This window comes from Penaeus chinensis, chromosome 32, assembly GCF_019202785.1.
Source record: "Penaeus chinensis breed Huanghai No. 1 chromosome 32, ASM1920278v2, whole genome shotgun sequence".
Lineage (NCBI taxonomy): Eukaryota > Metazoa > Arthropoda > Malacostraca > Decapoda > Penaeidae > Penaeus > Penaeus chinensis.
In genome coordinates, this window is record NC_061850.1 from 30,616,539 (window position 1) to 30,637,918 (window position 21,380).

Genomic DNA, 21,380 nt, shown 5'->3' on the forward strand with positions numbered 1-21,380 from the left:
ATTTAGAGAAAATATATTAAGGAGAAGGAGAAAGGGAGGGGAAGGGAAGAGGGAGGGGCAAGGGAGAGGAAGGGGGAGGGAGAAGCGGGAGGGGGAGGGAGAAGGGAGGGGGAGGGAGAAGCGGGAGGGGGAGGGAGAAGGTAGGGGGGCTCAGAGAGAAAAGGGGTGTGGGGGAGGGCGGGGAGGGTTCAAGGGAGCGAAGGAGGAGGGGGAGTTTAAGGAGGAAGAGGAGCGAAGAGGAAGAGGGCTGAAGGCGGAGGGGGGGGGGGGGACTAAGGACGCTTCAGGAATGAGAGGGGGTGGCTGAGCGGGAGAGGAAAAGGTAGATGGAGAGAGAAAGGGAAAGGGGAGGGGTGAGAGGAGGCAAGAGGTAGAAGGAGGGTGAAAGACGGAGAGAGGAGATAAGTCCCGCTAGTTATCATTATATATAATGTGTATACCATGTACTCACTGTGTTAGCATTATCATCACTCTTGCTATTGTGAGTTTTATTATTGTGATTTGTATCACTAATAAGCTGTGTTAGTGTTGATCAATCGTATTTTCATTCTTGTCTCTATCATGATTTTAACAAACAGGAAATATAAATACAAACACATACACACACAAACACACATATATATAAATATATATATATATATATATATATATATATATGCATATATATATGCATATATATATATATATATATATATATATATATATATATATATATATATATATATATGCTGTGTGTATACACACACACGAGGGACGGTCATTAAAGATTTTCCCTGACCCACTGTCGCTTATCCTAGGAGGCTGAAATTTCATAAGCATAATGAAACTTATTTCTATAGGTTCTCTGTTGATTTCAAGTCCTTAACTCATAACATGTTTTCTGTTGCAGTAACGTGTGCAAATGGAACCAGTGGAGTATCGACCAGGGATCAGGTTCTTATACTTGAATGCCCGCACACAAGAGACCTTCGATGGAATGAAAGCAACTTATGGGGAGGATGCCCTATCATATGACGATGTTCAATATTGGCATCACCAGTTCAGGTGTCGCCGGTGATCTGTGGAAACGGCCCCTACACCAGGGCGACCCCAGTCTGCCATTGACGAGGACACCATCCATCAAGCGGAGACTCCCATTTCGAAAGATCGGCGTGTTACTTTTCGTCAGCCCAAGATGTCAAGATTAGTGTTGGGTCTGTGGACAAAATCATTATAATTACAAGTATGATGTATATTTATGTATCGATATATGTATGCGTGTCTGCATAAAAGGTTTTGTTTATACGCCACTGTGTCTATCTGTCTGAGCGCGCGCATGCGTGTGGGAGTGGATGTTGGGGTGGTTTGCGTGTCCATGCTTACAAACATAAAGTGAATCTCACTCGTGTAAACAGTTGTTTGTTTCTTATATTTCTCCTTTAAAGGAATGTCAGTCACCCTACCTCCATATTTCCTTTTAGGCTTCCAGAACAATCTCTTCAAAAAATATATTACTACTACTGCTAATGATAAGAACAATAACAATCATAGTTATAGTAATGATAACAATAATCCTCATAATAATAGTAATAATTATAACAATAATAATAATAATGATGATGATAATAGGGATAATGATAATGATAATAACAATATCAACAATACTAACAATAATAATGACGATAATAGCAATAAACAAATAAACACATAAATACACACAAAAAAACAAACACTGACTCAAGTCAATCCAGCAACCACCCAGAAACGAGGTCCCTTTAAACACACATACACGCGCGTGATTCCTATTGTGCCCACCGTCATTTTTTTTTTCTTTTAGTCACCCTCCCAGCTCCAATATGATGCAAAAACTTAATGCAAGTCGACTGATGTCTTTATGCGTGAAGGTTTTGTGGTGGACAGGACAATGGAGAGGTGTGGGGTTGCAACATGATATTTCTGTCGAGTTTGATGGTGCTTGCGAATTGCTCTTATTGTTTACGGATCTTTTCTCTTTTTGTTTGTTTGTTTTCTTTTATGGATGAAGAATGTGTGTGTGTGTGTGTAAGAGAGAGAGAGAGAAAGAGAGAGAGAGAGAGATAGATAGAGAGAGAGAGAGAGAGAGAGAGAGAGAGAGAGAGAGAGAGAGAGAGAGAGAGAGAGAGACGGAATAGATATGTATGGTCAGAGGTTTTCCATTGGTCAAAAGGTTTTTTTTTTTTTTTATCCTTGTCTTTCTATCTATAACTGTGTGAGTGTGTGTGTTTCCGTTCATTGATGTTTGCATTTGTCTGTGCTTATATGTGTGTAATCATGTAATTATCTGTTTGCCTTTTGCTTTCTGTGACTGAAGATCGCGTCACGTTCGCGTCTTCAACCTTCTTTAGTTTGAAGGACACCTCATTACGTCTTTTAAAAGAATATCCTGCTGTGACTGCCCTTTGATGCAGAAATTTATTGTATCAGGAAGGACTCGACAACTGTCAAACAAGAATACTAAAGTTTATCTCCTAATTTAGCCCTGTGGGAATTAATTGAGGAATTAGGTTTAACCAAGCTATATCATATTACTGAAATATGAATGCTAATATTATTCGATGTGTCTATTGTTATATTCTACATATTTGTCACATACATGTCTTTTTCTCTCTATCTCTCTCTCTATCACACACACACACACACACACACACACACACACACACACACACACACACACACACACACACACACACACACACACACACACACACACACACACACACACACACACACACACACACACACACACACACACACACACACACACCACACCACACTTGTATGCATACACGCGTGTTCATTGCTGTAACTGTTTATCCATCTCTTCCTGCCACACTAAGCATTCCACTGTCGTGTTTTCTTTCCCCTTCCGCAAGGGCTTTGTATTGCTGTAACATTTACTTCTTCAACACCGACTGCCACATGCTAACTACGTGATATGACCACTGTAGGATATATTTAAAAAATGGCCATGAAACTATCCGGACGAATGTATTGATAATACGATGAGGTGAAAATGGTTGAGATCAACAAATAGGGAATCATGAGAGAAAGAATAACGATTGCTATTCGAATCAGTTAATCGAGAAGTTTTTCTTTTAATAATGCCCTTTACAATATGGCAATCGCAGACATAAGAAAAGACGAGCGATAAAAACTATAAAGAAATCTGAAAAAAAGTAAAATTTGAGGAACAGTAATAGAGTTAAGGAATGAAATGAAGTGAAAGTTCAAATGCATCAACGGTCATTGATGAATTCGTTTCGTCGTTAATCGATGCCATGTCTCCAGGAAATGTATAACTATTTGATGAGTAAACGATATTAGTCTATTCAGTATGTGACACTTTCTGGCTATGATATCTTATCGGCTATGATATCAGATTGCTGTTATATCTTGTTACAACAGCGCTTGTGAAATGAAAACTCGTTAAAATGTACACTTACTGATACCTTAATCATCATGTTACCAATCTCTTTTTTCTTCTTCTTTATAAAGGATGTCATTTTAGATTTATTTTTTGAAGCATTGTTGTCATGTCGGCGACGCGTCCAAAAGACCGTTAACTTTTGATGAACCGAAAATTGGTTTAGCAAGATAAGTGCATAACTTTCACGGAAGAGAAGTTTCAAAAATGCGTTACAGAATTCCAGAGAAAATTATGGGGAATATTCTTTATGGACTGACATATACAGGTCATGACATATTCGTTAAGGGAAAATATAAACTTTGAAAGGAAAAAAAAAACGGTTTAGAAAAGACTGAATATTGTTCAAATATCGCTCGTCTATCAAAGCCAATGGCTAGATATCCCCCTCCAAAAATAGTTTGAAGGAAATAAAAGTAAATAAGCAGCTCAAAAGACAACAACAGCTTTACATAGAGATAATGAGGAGAAATTCCATGCGATATTGATTCTGAAAAATGCATCTGCGAAAAAAAAAAAATCATATGATGTAAGAGATGTGGAACGTAAATTTAGAGCAAAGGTGGACGAGCGTTAATTATATTGTTGATTTTATCCTGACGCCGGATTTCAAGAGAGATTCAAACTTATTCGTTCATTTTCTCATATTGTCTCTCTCATATCTCTGTTAATATATATCTTCATTGTTTATATATAGAACTGTGTTTGTGTGTGTGAGTGTGTAAGGGATTGTGTGTGTGTGTGTGTGTGTGTGTGTGTGTGTGTGTGTGTGTGTGTGTGTGTGTGTGTGTGTGTGTGTGTGTGTGTGTGTGTGTGTGTGTGTGTGTGTGTGTGTGTGTGTGTGTGTGTGTGTGTGTGTGTGTGTGTGAATATATAAGCATGTGTTTGCGAATGTGTATCTGTTTTTTTGTGTATTTGCATGTATGTCTGTACATGTCTATGTAAGAGTTTGTGAATGTGGATGTGTTTTTGTGAATGCATATCTATGTTTGTTTTTTGTCTATGTAAATGCATTTGTCTGTGAATATGCATGTACGTTTGTGTATGTGAGTGTATGGATTAGCCTAGTCATTTTCATTATGTAATTGCCTTAAGTGTATATTAAAGTTCGTATCTTTTGTGTGTCAGTGAAGAATCTGAGATAAGAAAAGAAAGAAAGATAATATAAGTGAATTACACAATGTTATGAATTGCTTAGTCCGCGTCGGATGAATAAGGTTGTGTAATAAATTTTACAAACAGCTGGGTATTATTTTCTACAAGAGTCAAAAGATATAAGACAGTAAATAGAATAAGAAAACTTGCGGTTATGTTACACAGACAACCTCCCATAATATTGACCCGATATAAAGTAAAATAAAAATGTCCCAACGTGACGTCACTGGATGTCGGCGACAAATATTATCGTGAAAGTGTTTGTGAAATTTCTTCCAAAATACCTCACTTCTCAGCAATCTCAGTAATGATCTTCTTATTTCTTATTCGTATAAATCGCGAGAATCTTGTATATTTTTTTACGAATTAGAATTAAATAGGTATATATTAGTTACCCGCTAAAAGAAAACGCGTTTTCTGTAATAAACTCCACAAACAATTAATATCCCTTCTTATCACACAAATGATGTAAATCACAATATTCAACCTTTCAAAAACTGCTAAATATATTATTTACAATCGAATTACTCCATAAAAGTGCATAATATTAAACCGAGTTTTCAAGAACAGAACTATCACCCACGTTACCAAATCTCCCTCCTCGCTTAAAAAAATTACAAAGCCGAAAACAAATATAAAACGACAACAAACTAAACCTATTCGAAATACATGTGACCCCAGAATACCAACAGATACATTTTTTCCGCCGCCCTTTGGCCTCCGAGAAAGAACCATCGGCCACGTCCACATCGCTCGTGCTCTCGGCCCAAAACATCCCTTTCGGACCCTGTCATCCGCGTAAGTAGGTGCCATTGCCGATTTTCGCCCCCTCGTGCCGCCAGACGCCGTGGATTCCCTCGGACTCCGCTTGGGCGATGGCCGAGGGTGTGGAGGATGCCTGGGGGATGCGTCGAGGCCCGGGCGAGAGGGCGGTCGTGGCCAAAATAAGGGAGAGTGTTGGCGGGGCTTCCTCATGGTGCGCTCGAACGTGTTATTGTTTGGGTTTCGTCTTGTTCTTCGCTTTCGCTTCCCGAGGCGTTTCTCGTCGGGGGTTATTGGGGATTTCGAGTGACGTGCGGTGTTGGGCGATCGGTTGATGTCAAATAGGGGAAAAGCGACGGGAAATTTGTTAAGCCTTGCCCGACCTTCTCCTTGCCTGCCTTCCAGGTTTCAGTCTTTCTCTCGAGGCTTCTCTTGCCCCGCGGCTGCAGCTGCGGCGCCTCGGCAGTTCACTCGTCGCCTTCTCAAGTATCTGACGATTTCGGCGAGATTGAGGGAAGACTTAGCAACTTAGTTATGTTATCGAATGAATGGGTAACTGTTTTTAGATGGTCATCTTGTCTCGCAAATATTATTCCTACTTTCAATTATCATCGCTGCAGTATCCCTGCATCTCTTATTCTCCATGCTATTTGTTACCGAGTGCCACACCCAAAACTAGGGAGTCCTGTGAACCCAAAAGTACAACCATTCCTTTCCTACCCTCTTGGTGCCTTTATTTGTACTTCGTGTCAACATCAACAGTTTTGTTTTAGAAAGTGACATGCCTTCAGTGTGGAGGGAGTCGACTAATAGGGAGAGAAACATTAAGAACTGGCTTTGCGGGTGTTGTGGACTTGGTCTGAGTGGTGACCTGCAACGGACATTTCCGATATTTCGCAGTGAATATGAGGCTGGAGCAGCTGTATCTCGGTTTGACACTATTTCTTATGTTCTGTCAGATGGCATTGCCCATTTCCTTTGGTCTCTATGCATTGCTCTCTGTAACTTTAACCTCTTCCTTTGCAAATGATTTAAAAGTGTGGTTAATGTTACGGAGACCGATGCACAGAGATAGAGGGACATAGACACTGCCATGTTACAGAGCTTAGTAAATAGTTGTGTGCAACACAGGTGCATGTGAAGCAGCCTCATATTGGCCGAGAAATCATGAAAATGGCCGCCGCATGTCACTGCTCAGACTGCTCAGACTAACTCCACAACATCCACACAGCCACAGTTCTCAGTGTTCATTTTCTATAAGTTGACACAGTGCTATGTCAAGGGAATAAATAGAAGGTAGGAAAGGTAAGGCTTGAATCTTGGGTTTGCATGAAACCCTGGTCTTGACTCTCTAACCAATACAGAACTATCACTTTTTCATCTTTAAAACTGCGTCCTTACATTTTCCCCAGCTGAGTATGAGCATTATTTAAATATTCTGATCTTCACAGTAAGGACTCGCTAAGCTATGGTAAATTAAAGGTATTAGGAGAGAAGTTGCAGCCACCAATGTAAGAATCTGCAGACACAAACAGTAATAGCAAGAAATTGTGGAAAGTGCTGCAAACAGCTCAAGTCCAGTCAGAGCTCCCAAATTTCAGCTGTCTTGCTACACATACTGAGGTGAAGACCATGTTTGCCAGGGGTGTTGTGGCAAAGCCCCTTATCCATGCTGCCCAAGGGTAGTTGGGATACCAAGTCACAGCAGCACAGATTTTGAATGAGTTTTTTGTTGGTTGGTGTCCATACTCTGGACCCCCCCCCCCCTATAGATTTGTCATTTCAAGACCGATCATGTCGGTGAAACTTGACCTTATCCAAGCATCCCCTGGAACAATTCTGTGAATAACCATTTATATACTTTAATGAAACTTATTTGAAAATCTTGTTGAAGAATTGCCAATTCTTTACTGTATGGAAATGCTAGCCAGATTGTTTCCAGAACCATGCCTCAATTTATTGACTAACATGCAGTGACTGGTCGTGCTCGCTGGGTACTGCTTGAGGGGAAGGCTAAGTGGAGGGCTCTCTGCTCCCCCAACACCCCCTGACAAGCATTGGTTTTTAATAATTTAGTTTTAACCTTTATTTGTGGTGTTAGTTTCTGTAGATTCATTTCTTGTATTGACAACTGCAACTTTTGTCCTACAATATCCTGAATTTGCCCTAGTTAAAGAATCCACAAAATGAAATGTAACCCGACGCTGATGGGCCATGCCTGTTGGCATCATAACAAATTGCTCGGGATACAGCTGTACATGCGGCGACGTGCCAGTGCACTTGTAGCAGAATGTTTGGCTTGATGTAGCAGACTCCCATGCCCATTGTCTTCCCATTGCCACAAATCTCCAGAGTTTATATTTCTCAGGGATTTTTTTCCACCTGCCAACAATCTTGGGGGATCCCATGGGGAACCAGGTTTTTTTTTTTTTTTTTTTTTTTTTTTTTTTTTTTTTTTTTTTTTTTTTTTTGGGGGGGGGGGGGGATATCGAGATCGCTAATAGACGGCAATGATAAAGTTCCATGAAGTGGAAAATATAAACCTGAGCTAAGAGCTCCTGGATCCCCACCCGATCGCCGTATTACCCTATCGGGGGCTCTTCCCCCGGACCCCCTCCCGATCGCTGTTTCAAGAGCAGGGGGATCCACCTCGAACCCCCTCTCGAACACTAGTTTTACCGTGATCATTTTACATACCTTAGTGTGGAGGGTACAGGCGAGCTACTGCAAGGAGGGATTAGTGTTTATTTTCTTTGATTTGTCTCACCTGAATAGTTATTTTTCTTTTATATCCGTTCAGCAGTCTGCCCCACACTTTGCACACTCAATAGTATTTAGTATAAGGCCATGTTCTCTGCAAAAGCGATTCACTTAGTTAGTCATACTTGAAACTGACTGTCAAAGTGGCCATCCTTAGTTTACTCGCGAGAAGTATGAAATGAAATCATAGTAAAAAATAATAAAAAAAATACAGGCCTTAATTAATTTATTATGAAACACAAATGTTTTAATTTATATAAGTAAAAATAATAAGATTAGATGATAAGTATGAGATGTACATGAAAAGCTTTAAAAAAAAAATTGTGAACAATGCGTGAGAACTTTGTCATAACTTTTTCTGTTGTCGATAATGGCCATGATCTCTAGAACAGTAATATTTCCTAATTCAGTGACCCATCTTAAGTAATTAATAGGGTTGTTATTTTAAATTATTTTTCTCTATTTTAGATATCAAGATGCAGATCTTTGTGCGCTCTGAGGTCACCCATGTGGTGGAAAATGCTGAACAACAAACAGTTGGAGATGTCCGTGCCTTCATCTGCCAAGCTGAAGGTCTCCCTGAGACTGAGGTGAGTTTGCAGTGTTGTCCAAATTAATAACAGGTGACAGGCTTTGATGGATTAAATATATGGTAGTTATATAGTAATCAGATTTACAAGGGAAGGTGTCTTAACTTAATTACTAGTTGTTTAATTATTCTTCTATTTTAATTTTCAGGTGAGGCTGTATGCTGCTGGATCACCCCTTGACAATGACAGCTTCCCCCTGGTCAACCTGAACACTGATGCCATTGATGTCAATGTTGCCCTTAAGGGAGGTGAGTAACACTTTATTTTATGTAACCTAATAAAAAATAAAATGGAAGTAATAAAAGCAATGGTGATGGTTAATAATTATAATGATAAAAATGTAAAGAAATATCTGAGAAATCTAATTTAATTTCTTGTAATTTTCTGTAAGCGGCAAGGGGGTTTTTAATGGTTTAATGTTTCTTTCCTTCCCCAGGTAAGGTTCACGGATCCCTGTCCCGTGCCGGTAAGGTCAAGGGCCAGACCCCCAAGGTCGAGAAGAAGGAAAAGAGGAAGTCAAAGACCGGCCGTGCCAAGCGTAGGATCCAGTACAACCGCCGTTTCGTCAATGTTGTGGCATCCTTCGGCAAGAAGCGAGGACCTAACAGCAACTCATAAGTTGATTTGTACCCTCTAAAAGAAATGAAAAAAAATACAACTTGAGACAGCACTTTTGTTTTTTATCCTCGATTTTAATTGTATAGGTTTATGCCCATTTTATTTTGAAATACAAGATCATAAAGCTCCAGGCAGTTATCTTAAATGGCAATAAAAAATTGAATGAAAGGAAAGTTGAGTATTTGTTAGTGATAGTGGAACAGATGCCAAATAGTTCTTTAAAGTGCCTTTTTTTTAAGTAATGGAAAACTATAATTTTACACCACCATACTTTTCAGTTTGTGCTTGGTTTCTATAGAAAAAAGGAAATGCTTATATTCATAATTGAAATATAATTGCTTAAACTTTGATGTCCCCCACAGCTTGTATTCTTGGTTTCTGTGGAAAGAAGATTGATGATTTTATCAGAAGTTGATTTGACTTTGAATGTTAACGAGTCTATTTCCATTCATATAGATGTTCTTGTAATGTCACCAAGGAAATAAAAGTTGCTAATTAATGTGTGTGATTCTCTTCAGGACTTTGCATGGACTCAAGAAGAAAACTCACTTTATAATTATGAACCTATCCATCAATTTTACATTTGAAGGCCAGTTTCTAAAGTAACTCCTGCAGTCTCCTGCACTTTCCTATTCAATGTCTACAATGGATATGGAAATTCAGGGATATAACTAACTATATGGAAAATTACCATGATTATAGACTAGGAAGTGAAGATTGGGATTGGGTTGGGACCTAATGCTGGGGAACCCCCACAACCTTCAACTACCTCATCCTCCCAACACTACTCCCTCTTCCACATGCCCCTGTCCCACTACCCCCATCTCTACAAATATCATAAATACTCTTTAGCCCAGCCAAATGGGACCAATTTTTGCAATCCCTCCCACAGATCCCTATTCTGACAATACTTCTCTTCCAGAATGTCTCCAAAAACAAGTAAGCACAGTTTCTTTCTGTAGCCGACCTGATTATTCCCGTCTCATCAAAGTAATATCTGAAAACCAAGTTATAGCATTATCAACACCTAACTGATCTCTCTGGTAATCCCATTCCTGCTGAACCTCATCCAGCCTCAATACTAGGACTATGATGCAACATCAGTACAGTGCTACTCCATTCCCCCAGAGATCATTGTAAGAACCCCACTAACATTGCTAAAATTACTTTCTGTAGACATGACCTACCCTTTAATGTTTACATTGGTGGAGAATCCCTCCCTGTCCAATCCAACCATATCAACCTCCTCCCCGTCAGTGCCAAAATTTTGGGCATTTAGGACATCCTGCCAAACATTGCCGTTCCAAAGCCAGATGCCCTCCATGTGCCCAAACTGGTCTGCACAGTCATGCACATGTGCCAACTGTGGCAGCCCCCATAATGTAATTTATAGGGGCTGCCCCACCTGCACATTTGAATCTGAGGTGGCAACTCTTAGATTCAGACTTAGACTCACTCTACGTGAAGCCAGACAGGAAGCCTGTCAATGAGTTTTTTCTCTTACTCCCTGCTCCAGTAATGTCGCTCACTTTGCCCCTCCTCCTCCCTCCCAAGACATTCTTACACCCTCCCCTATACCTATCCCTCCTATATCTTGCTTCCCCACTTCTGCCTCCTACCTTCCCCAGTCAAATTCTTTTGCAACTCTAAATCCAAACACTCCAATATCTACTGCAGCCCCAACACCTTCCCCTCTCCCTCCTTGCACTACCCACAGCAGACAGACTAAATGTTCCACCCCTTCTCCTACCACACACTCACCTCCACCTACCTTTGCCTCTACTCCTCAAACACCAGTCTCCTCTTCCCCCCCCCCCTCCTAAGGAAACTTTTGTCTCATAGAACTCCCCAACCAACTTACTTTACAGAAACTCTTGAAGATATTCAAAAGTATCTACTCAAGTCCCAAACTGACACCGAAACCCCTGCTCCACCCTCAAATTCCACAACTCCCGCTCCTCCTCCTCCTCATATTCCCCCTACACCCCTTCCACCTACTCCCTCCCAACACAACCCATCCTCCCCAACTCCAGCTCCACCTACATTAACCCTCCCTCCATCCTCTCTATCCCTTCCACTCCCACCTGGATAAACTTGTGAATCCCTTATGTCACAACCATGCCCTTCCCGAGATCCTCCACCTCCTGATACCCCTCTTGATACAACACCTCCCCCCTTTCATTCCTTATCTCACCCTCTAACTCCTTCCCCTTCAAATTCTCCTACACACACTAACTATTATCACTCATAGATCAACTAAAGTATAGCTCTCCTACATTGGAATATTCACAGTTTCCGCTTTCACAGACCTGACCTTTGTCATATCTTTTCTTCTTATAACCCATACATTATCTACCTTCAAGAGACTTTCATCTCACACTTTCTGCTTTGACCTGTTCTTCCTCAGATGCATACATATCTTACACTTGATCTTCCCCCTTTACCTAACCCGACTACCCATTCACTCATCAACTCCTTTCCCCAGCATTAACCTTTCATTATTTATCTAGATAGTTGATGTATATCAGCCAACCACTAACTCATCCTCCCTTTGCTCTACCTTCCTATAGTGCTAGTATATGACCTTAGATGTCTAGCACATTTATTTTGCATTTAACCATTAGCCATAAACCATTATACCAGACTTGATTCTTTGGCCCTGTTAACATGGGGACCTGAGGTGTAGACCATTTCTCCCCATTTATTTCAGGCTCCCCATGGCCAATAATGATTTTTTGCCCTTACTAGGGGCATTAAAGCTTTCCCCTTCATTAACTAACCTATCTATATTTGATTTCATTGGTTTCCCAACTCCTGCCTCTTCTTTGACCATGGTTCCAACCACTGATACTCATATCACCTCCTCGATGTTTGCATTCAACTCTATCCATTCCAAATCCTGCACCCAGGTCATTACTCAACCTTCAGAATACACCCCATCCTCTCTCCCAACATCATGCGCTCCATCTTTTACTGCAGTCTTTTTCATTGTCTATCCCCACCCCTCTTATTACTACTCTTCATCCTTATTGTCCTCTACCCAACAGTAATACCTCTTTCCATACCTCATCTTCCCCCTGCCCTTGTCCTTCTATTGCTTCCACCTCTGCAAACTTTTTGAATACCCTTTGTGGCCTACCCAAGTGGGATCAATTCTTTGTGATTCCCTCTACAGCCCCATACAGACAATACCATTCTCTTCCAACAATGTCTCTAAAAACAAGTAGGCAAAGTTTCCTTCCGCAGTTGTTCTGATCGTTCACGCCTTGTCACAGTTACATCTGAGTCCCAAGCTCATGCAGTATCTACCCTGACTGACCTCACTGGCAAACCTATTCCTGCCCAAACTTACTCCTCTCTTAGTACTTGTGCTGGAACCATTTCTGTCTGCCTAATTTTCATGTCTATGAGGGCTTATCAGACTGAAAACGCCTTTCTCACATGCCTCGTTGACTATGAAACAGTGGCAGTCCAGTGCTACACTATTCCTCCCAGAGGCTAACATAAGTCCTACACCATTTATTAATATATTGAAAATCTGTACATTGCTTCGTTCCCCTCCAATCTCCCTCAGTATCTTTTCCTTCTATCCTGAACCATCCTATCTCTACTCCCTCTCTCCCCAAGTCAAATTCCATTACCAGTCTAAATCCAGATACTCCAACTTCTACCACCTCCCTGCTGCATACCCCTCACTCTACCTGTTGCACCAGACAAACGAAATGTTCCACTCCATCTTCAACCACATCCTCTCCTACACCCACCTCTCCCTCTACTCCCTGGACATAAATTCCCTCTTCTCCTATACATAAGAAAACCCTTGTTTCTCAGACCTCACCACCCATCTCCCCTTCAGAAACTATTGAGGACATCCAAAAGTTCCTAAACATGATTCAAGAGAATTATCCACTCCCTTATCCCTTTATTACTATTTGTTCTACTTTCAGAGTATTTGCCGATTTCCATCCCCATCCTCAAGTTCCCCCTACCCCTCTTCCTCCCACTAACAAAAAAACACCCCATCCTTTCCTCCTCCATGTGCAGCACCATTCCCTCTTCCTTCCCTATTATCCTTACCACTCCTACCTAGATGATCACGTGGCTCCTTTATGTCACAATTTTGTTGTTCTCTGGAACTCTCCCCTCTTGACATTCTTCCTGATACTTCCCCTCCTTCCCTTGTTCCCTTATTTCATTCTCTGGATTCTTCTCCTTGTACAAATATCTTTTCTTACTGTATTACCCTTTCATTTTTTCATAATGGTTCTTCTGTAGCTTTCCTCATACAGTGTTACTCTCCCTTCCTCAACAATACTCTCCATTTGATCTATTCTCTATACCTTTAACCCCATCCCCTTTTACAAATCCCCACTGTATTTCATTTGCTTCCCCTCTATACCCTTTTCACTACCAATCTATCCTATAGGGTCCTACAACCTTTAACTCATTTCCACCCTTTTTGCCACAATACTTTACCATTGTGCTATATGACCTTTGATGTCTAGCCATTTATTTCTTCATCAGTAACAACTGACCTGCTACCAAGCATTTCTAGAGGACCCTGCCAGACCCAGCATCCCCATGCATAAGGCACCCAGGCTTGGTCTTGCCCAATATGAAAAGTGGTAGTTAAATTGGCTTATCATGGTAGTTTCCCCAACTCTTGACCTTTTTTTGGGCATGCCTGCTAATCAGGCCAGTTCATCTAGATATGCCTTTAAATTTAATTCTTATCAGGCTTAGTGCTCAAGTAAAGTAAACTTCTACCCATGTTGAAAAAGGAATAAAAATTATTATATTATCAAGTCCTGTCAAGCTTGTTTGCTTCAAGGGCTCATGAATTTAATATAGACTGTAACTAGACTGTAACATCCACATTGATATAACAATGCAGTTTCCATATTACCTTTTTTGTATATTATCCTATCAAGTATAATGACCTAATCTTCGATCTGCATTGCAAAGATAATATATAAAATAATTTATGTCTTTAGGATATAAACTGCCATATTTAATAGTAGCATCTGTATGAGCAGTTTTACTTCAAAAGAAATAATTTCACTACAAATTTACACACTAGAGGAATGTTAAACACTTTTAACTTCGTAAATTATATTTCTAAGATATCCTTGGTATATTAATGAAATAACATTCATTAGTACATAAATAACAAAACATTCTAAAGGGTTCCAACACAAAACAACAGAAGTACATTTTGTACATAAATCTGGAGACCAAAATATATACATATAATTTATTTCACATCTATAGATTTGCTTGCAAAACTGCTACAAATCTGTTATTCAACAACAGCCTACTGAACTGCAACAAAATAAATACTTGTTTTTTCACTGCACTGACAGTCTGTACTAAAGAACTGCTAATATACAAATTAAATCTTAAAAAATTATGCACCCAGTATACAGGACATGATTGTTTGAATTTGCTGTGCTCTTTTTTCAGTATTGGTCATACAGTTCATTTTCTTCCTTCTTTACTATACATTTTTCATTTGTTCAGTTACAAAAAGTGAATTCTTTGCTAATTTCTCTGGGGATTTTTTTTGCAAACATGGCATCTTTTCTTGCAAAATACAATTTTCTTTTATGGTTACTCTCTGATACCTGGAAGGAAGGGTAATTATACAAGGACTAAAACTTCTACTTTTTTCAAGCATCATCCTCATAAGGCACTATTCTCTTAAATAAAATTTACTTCACAAAAAGAAACATTTTCCAAAGAGGCAGTCACTCTCTAAAAGCTCTTCTATGAACAGATAAATCATAAATAGATGCATTTTTCGACTGGATTGGGAAACACATATTTGGGCCCAAATACCCAAAAATATTATGCTTATAAATATGTCTAAACATTTCTCTCTACAAAGACAAAAATGTAAATTACTGTTATTCCTGGTAAATTGATCTCTAAATTCTAAATTCGCTTTATATTTGGAAAATTTTAACAGTAAACAATTTTGTAATTTCATGGAGAACTTGCATACAGTAAACATATACATATACATTTATACACAAATATATAGATAGACAGATTATATCTATATATCTATATATCTATATATCTCTATAAAACTACATCTATACCCATATATCTATCTACACAGATAGAGAGATAGATAAATAGAGATATGGTCATGCATACATACATTAGACAGATACACATATTACATCCAGATACATACATTTAATATATACATATATCCTTACTAAAATGTATATGTATATCGTGAATGACTTTATATGCACATGAAACATGCCAAAATGAAGAAAAATTCTCCAGATATTTCTGCAGCCACAACCATCTTATCTCTGAATGTAAACTGCATTTCCAAATTTCACTTTCTCTTCTTTAAGTACTTTGTAAACAATGGAAAAATAATGATGCCAATGCTGCAACAATACAAGAGATACATATGTACATCCTTGGGAAAGAAATTCACAGTAAATAAAGCTTGACAAGGATCTGATGACTATGTACTCTGTGTACATATGAAATGGTTTTTAAGGCTACAATAACGCTAGTAGAATTATATAGTGTTCACATATATCTTGCCTTGTATGACTCTAGGTTGCCTAATAAAATATTACAATGCCGTGGGCTTTACAACTGCACACTATTTGTACTTAAAATGGCTGGAAGAACTTAAATTTAACTTTGTCATAACAGGAGGACCTCAATTTTAGCACAAAAGTAAAATGGGGAACCCATGACAGAAAGATTTACTTGGGAAGATTTTATGATTTTAAATAAAAACGATGAATGGTATCATGTTTAAGAAGGGAATCTAATTTTATAACTATTTGGTGCTCGTTCAAAATTACTTGTTAGTTTCTGGTACAAAGAATAGTAACCTCATAAAAGTAACAAAAGGGAGATATATGAAGAAAACAATTAACATCACTGTGGATAATGCTCTTAGCCACCTATAAAGGTGTCTGTCTGTCTTTACATCACAATCACAAATGTCTTCTTTGAAAAAAAAAAATTCCAATCATGATCCCAAAATCAATATTTTTATCATCAGTGTAATTCTTATTCTTTAGAAAAAAAAGATCAAGTATTCATAAAAATTATCTTAAAGAACATTTGATGGTTGATTATGGAAGTTCTTTTATCCCTTTCCTCTACCTGAGATAAGTATTCAGAAGTATGTAATGATTAGGGTATACAACTTTTACTCCTGAAAATGTGGGTTTAGTCTTTACATCATGTGGAATCTGCACATTTAATAGTACAGTACTACAGATTCCCTCATATCCTCAAAGATTATTAGATATATCAGAGAGAACTATGGTGAATTATAAAAACCTATTATCATTATTTTAGTTGGCAAATGAGAGAATATCAACTAATAATACTAGTGTAACACTGGTAAAAGGTGCTCTAACATGTTTTATTCTAAAATTGTAGTTCTCTAACTTGCTCTCCTATCAGGACCTGACCGTAACAATCAAAAGTTAATTTTTTCTAAAAAACAAAAACAAAAAAACAATCATCCAACCAACCAACCAACCTATGTGGCAGTGTATGTACTGTGTATCCTCTTTTCCATGTTGCAGCATAAACTTATAATAATGAGGCATTTTCCTGTCACAATGAGAGAGCCATCTGTGGTCTCAGAGGGAATAGTGTCTTCAACCATATTTGGACAAAAGTAAAAGGGGCAAACACATATTACTAGTATTAATCCCGTACTGGGGAGGGAAATCAAGCTCTCAACCTGTACTAAGAGCAAAACAAGGAAATATATTCATATCACATATAATGTATATATGTATCAATAACAACTGACAATATGACGGAAAAAAATACTGTAAATGTATCAATCACGTATGCACTCCAGAACAAGGATCAACTGGTAACACGGTATAAGTTGGTGTTTCTATGGGAAAAATTAATAGAAAAAGCTCTGTATCTGTTTCAGTTGTCTTCCTAATGTGATCTTTCAACTCAGAGTGTGATAACCTGACATCAATAATGAAAATAAAGCAATAAATAAAATCAACAGAAATTAAAGAAAAAACTATATTGTTGGCAATACTGATGTAAACATCTTTCATTAGATTAGGAACTAAAATATGTACTTACTTTCAAATAATGAGTATATTTTCTTCCTCTTTGTAGGAAGAGCAGTGGCCTACATAAACAATCTAAACCAATACAAAATAAATTAAAAAAAAAAAAAAAAAAAAAAAAAAAAACAGCTTATCACAGGCAAATTAAACTTTTGGGACCAAATTATGCACACTCCATACACTCCCCAGATAAATGGGAAGACCCACCAAGCAACGGTCAAAAATGCTCTCATACTTTATGCAACAGAACTCAATTTCTTGTATTTCTGACTCACTTCACAATGCATCTCTTACTGACCTGAGTTGTATAGCTTGGAAACTGAATATAAAAACACAACAGTATCAATTCTGGGGCCTTCATTCCCAAAAATCACTGAGATTGAGAAACAAGGGAGGGAAAAAGAGTAATGCATTCTGTAAAACAATGAACAAGGATAGGTTTTTTCCTTTTTTTTTCTTATTTTTTTAGAATTTGTTATACTACTTTACTTTACAAAAATATAAACAAATATTATTACTTCCCATCTTTCCTTTGATCCCTTACTTGATAAAATAATGTTATACAAGTTCAGATACAACTGTCAATAACAGGAATGATATTTAATTTCTAATTCCCCTCTGTTACATGAGAGATTATTCAAATATCAATTTAGATATAATTATTTCCTGAATCTCTTTTATTTTTTCAATTCTTATAAAATTAAGCACACTACTGGCATGGAAGATTTGACATACATGCAAACAACAACATCCTTGTATATATCACATAAGTTCTTATTAATACAGACACAGAAAAAAGACATTAACTGTATAATTAATACAGAATCTACTTGCCATATCTCTGCTCACATTTGGAATATTGCCTAAGAATGGTTTGGAAATCTCCATATTCAAACCTATTTAAAGATGGAACTGCAAAAAATTCACTTAATCTAATTTGCCACGGCAGGAACCCCATGGTTGAAATGGGTTCTCCTATTGTGATAATGAGTTCAGGATCTGGCTGGCCCCGTGTTACTTTCAAAGATTCTAATAACTCCTGACTCACTTTCCTGGTTCCTGAGCTCAGCTGGCGGGCTGTGACGGCAAGGCTACCTTTGCCATCGGTCATGCTTAAGAGATTTACAATTACATGTGGCCCTGACCTGCTATTTTCTACAATGTCTTTAGCTTGGTTTGCTTCACTGTTATGGGTTATCACTGTGTAGTTGATATCGGCACACACCTCTTCAAGGTGCTGGATTATCACTGATCGCTGTCGTTTGAGAGTGCCATGCATGTCATATAGGGATACATAGCGTACCCCATACCCAACAGCCCACGTAATCACGTTGGCAAGATAAGAAATGTGATACACTTGCTTCCCTATGCACACCAATCCCAAGTGCTGTGGGGTCTTCTTGAGCTGTGCGGCATCAGCTTGTATGCGGAGCACAGGCAGATTGCCTCCTCTTAACACTGCACTCACATGGAGAAACACTCGGTGAAGGAGGTGGAAGGTGTCGAGGACTGAGAGTGCCAAGCTGGCCAGGAAGTGGGCAACAAAGTATAACAACTGGAATATTGGCAGCAGGACATCCATCTCTGAAAGAAAAAGGCATAGATATACAAAAGCCAAAGTATTATTTCTCTACCAGACTAAAAAGTTTGACCAAAATGTAAAGTTTGGATATAGACTTATCTGTAACTGTGTATTTCATTATCAGTCTCTCATTCTCAATCCTTTTATATTCATAAAAATCCATATATAAGCAAAATAAAATACAGAGTCAGATCGCAATTTCTTGATAACATTAAATTCAGTTTCAGTGCAAGATAAATTTTCATAAATTTTTTTTTTCTGACATTTATTCAACAGAGATCTTGATGCCAACAGGCAAATGCAATCTTAATTTTTTGCTAGACCTTTTTGTGTGATTAATGACATTTTTTATAACAGATGAAATGTATTTCTTGATCTTTTGGAAACTGCATTAAATAGTCAAAAATGATAATAAAAGTAGATATGCTATTTTGGTAATTATTTTAGATTCACAGAGCCATCTAATCTTGCAATAATTATTCCTTATTTCAACTTTTCACACTGTTATATGAATTTTTTATTTTTCATCCGAAATGAAAGTATTGCTATTGTTTACAAAGCGATTGCACCCTTCTGAAAATAAGTACCTATTACTCCAGCCATTCCTATAACATCACCACATGAACCAAAAACCTTCCTAACTCGGCATTTTGCCCCTAGGCCAGACCCCTCTTGATTACTGTATTTCCCTATCGGAGGCTCCACCCCTGGACCCCCACCTGATCACCATAAAATTACTCTCCGTGCAGCATTTGTCACAATCTAATTTATTAGTTTTTTATGTTATATTTTGCCTATACAGATTATTTCACATTTACTCTTTGATTATTATAGTGTTATTACATTTTCCCATAAATGTATAGCAAAGAATTATGTGTTGCACAACTTTCCAATACTATAGATGGAACGTCTTTTACTTTCGGTCATTCTGTCCATTATAGGCAAATTTTACCTTGCACTGCATGGCTGTGGGAATCTGAAACTATACTGCTATTTTTATAAGGATCATAAAAATTGTCCCTCTTAGATCATATTATTAGGCAACCCATCAGTTGTATATTTCTCATCAAATTTCAGTAATAATAATATGTACCTAATTTTTTTTCTGAACTGCTAACACTAAAAAAATTATGTAAATCTATTAGGAATTTTAAAACTTTTTTATCATATTTTTTTATTCAGCACCTATGACACTCAGAGATTTGATAAATATTGTAATTTGTTAATGATTTTGTCATGATAATGCAATATAATGAACATTAATAATATAAAACTTCACCTGATATACTGTAAATGTCAACTAAACTACTCAACCTCTAACTATAATTTAACATCTCATTAAACATACTCGACACCATCACTTACCTATACTAATACCACTAATCTTTCCTTCTACATGTAAACTGTCCCAGAGAGCCAATTCAACACCCCAGAATCAGATTAAGGATGCGTAATTAACGAAATGAACTGAAAATAACTGTATGATGCAATACAATACATTATCACACTGACCTGCTTATCAATCATACACCACATACATACTCTACTTATGTAACTATGAACACCGGACTAATAAACACACGTCAAATACATTATATCTGTCACATTAATCCCCTTATCCAATGGGTTCAACTGTCAAAAAAATAGGTATACTAAAATCGGCAAAATCTAATATAGTGGAAGTATTGACAGGCCTGACAACATATCACCTGCTTCTCTCGGGGGGAAAACAGGGCAACACGGGCTAAAAACTAACACACTTCAATCAAATGGGCGTCAATGAGTAGAGTTCACCAAGGCACACACTCATTTATTCACTTACTCGACGGTTTTCAGTCATATGTTCAGCCCCGTCAAGCAACTCGAGTCACTCCATGTAAACACTCGAACACGTCGCCCAGCATTCGAGGTCGCGGGGAAAGTCTAATAAATTCCGTATACAGGCTTTATTTTCAACGGAGTTCCCTTGAATAAAAGTTTAATATCAAGACTTATATTTTATTCACATTTAGGATGCGAGAATAACGAGAATAAGGCCCCGAATCCCTGAGACTGGACTCGAACGCGGTCACAGGACGGCACGTGATTGGTCCACGTCCGAGGCCGCTCCTGGACACGCCGACTCATCTCCCGTCTTTTCACTCTTATTTTCGCCCTTCCCGAGCCAGGCAGGCCTCACCGGTGCGGAGAAAGTGCGAGGCGTTTGCCATGTACGCCCTGCGGTCCGGGGAAGTGTGGGTGTTCGTGGGGCGTCTCTGAGGGCGGGAGAAGACGCGACCCTCCAGCTTTCATTCAATGAAGTGATGTTCAGCGGGGAAAAGGCTCGTCGCAGCTTCACTTTCTAAGACGCGATCTCGCTCCCCGTCGCCGCTGTT

General features: G+C 38.5%; 2 protein-coding genes across 4 annotated transcripts; one reads left to right on the plus strand and one right to left on the minus strand.

Moving 5' to 3' along the window:
* Nucleotides 1-5,356: 5,356 nt before the first annotated feature.
* LOC125042644 (FAU ubiquitin-like and ribosomal protein S30) lies at nt 5,357-9,379 on the plus strand. Of its 2 annotated transcripts, none has more exons than XM_047638420.1 (4): nt 5,357-5,395; nt 8,588-8,709; nt 8,858-8,957; nt 9,146-9,379. In XM_047638420.1, the coding sequence occupies exons 2-4, from the start codon at nt 8,596-8,598 to the stop codon at nt 9,325-9,327; spliced, it is 396 nt and encodes a 131-aa protein (XP_047494376.1). In that variant the 5' UTR covers nt 5,357-5,395; nt 8,588-8,595; the 3' UTR covers nt 9,328-9,379. The 2 variants fall into 2 exon arrangements, with proteins under 2 accessions (XP_047494376.1, XP_047494374.1); XM_047638418.1 differs by lacking the exon at nt 5,357-5,395 and adding an exon at nt 5,893-5,911.
* Nucleotides 9,380-17,484: 8,105 nt separating this feature from the next.
* Nucleotides 17,485-21,319, minus strand: LOC125042386 (dehydrodolichyl diphosphate synthase complex subunit Nus1-like). 2 transcript variants are annotated; one of them, XM_047637983.1, is made up of 2 exons: nt 21,185-21,319; nt 17,485-19,007 (listed from the first exon to the last, which is right to left on the minus strand). In XM_047637983.1, the coding sequence occupies exons 1-2, from the start codon at nt 21,213-21,215 to the stop codon at nt 18,250-18,252; spliced, it is 789 nt and encodes a 262-aa protein (XP_047493939.1). In that variant the 5' UTR covers nt 21,216-21,319; the 3' UTR covers nt 17,485-18,249. The 2 variants fall into 2 exon arrangements, with proteins under 2 accessions (XP_047493939.1, XP_047493940.1); XM_047637984.1 differs by lacking the exon at nt 21,185-21,319 and adding an exon at nt 20,828-20,970.
* Between the last annotated feature and the right edge of the window lie 61 nt (nt 21,320-21,380).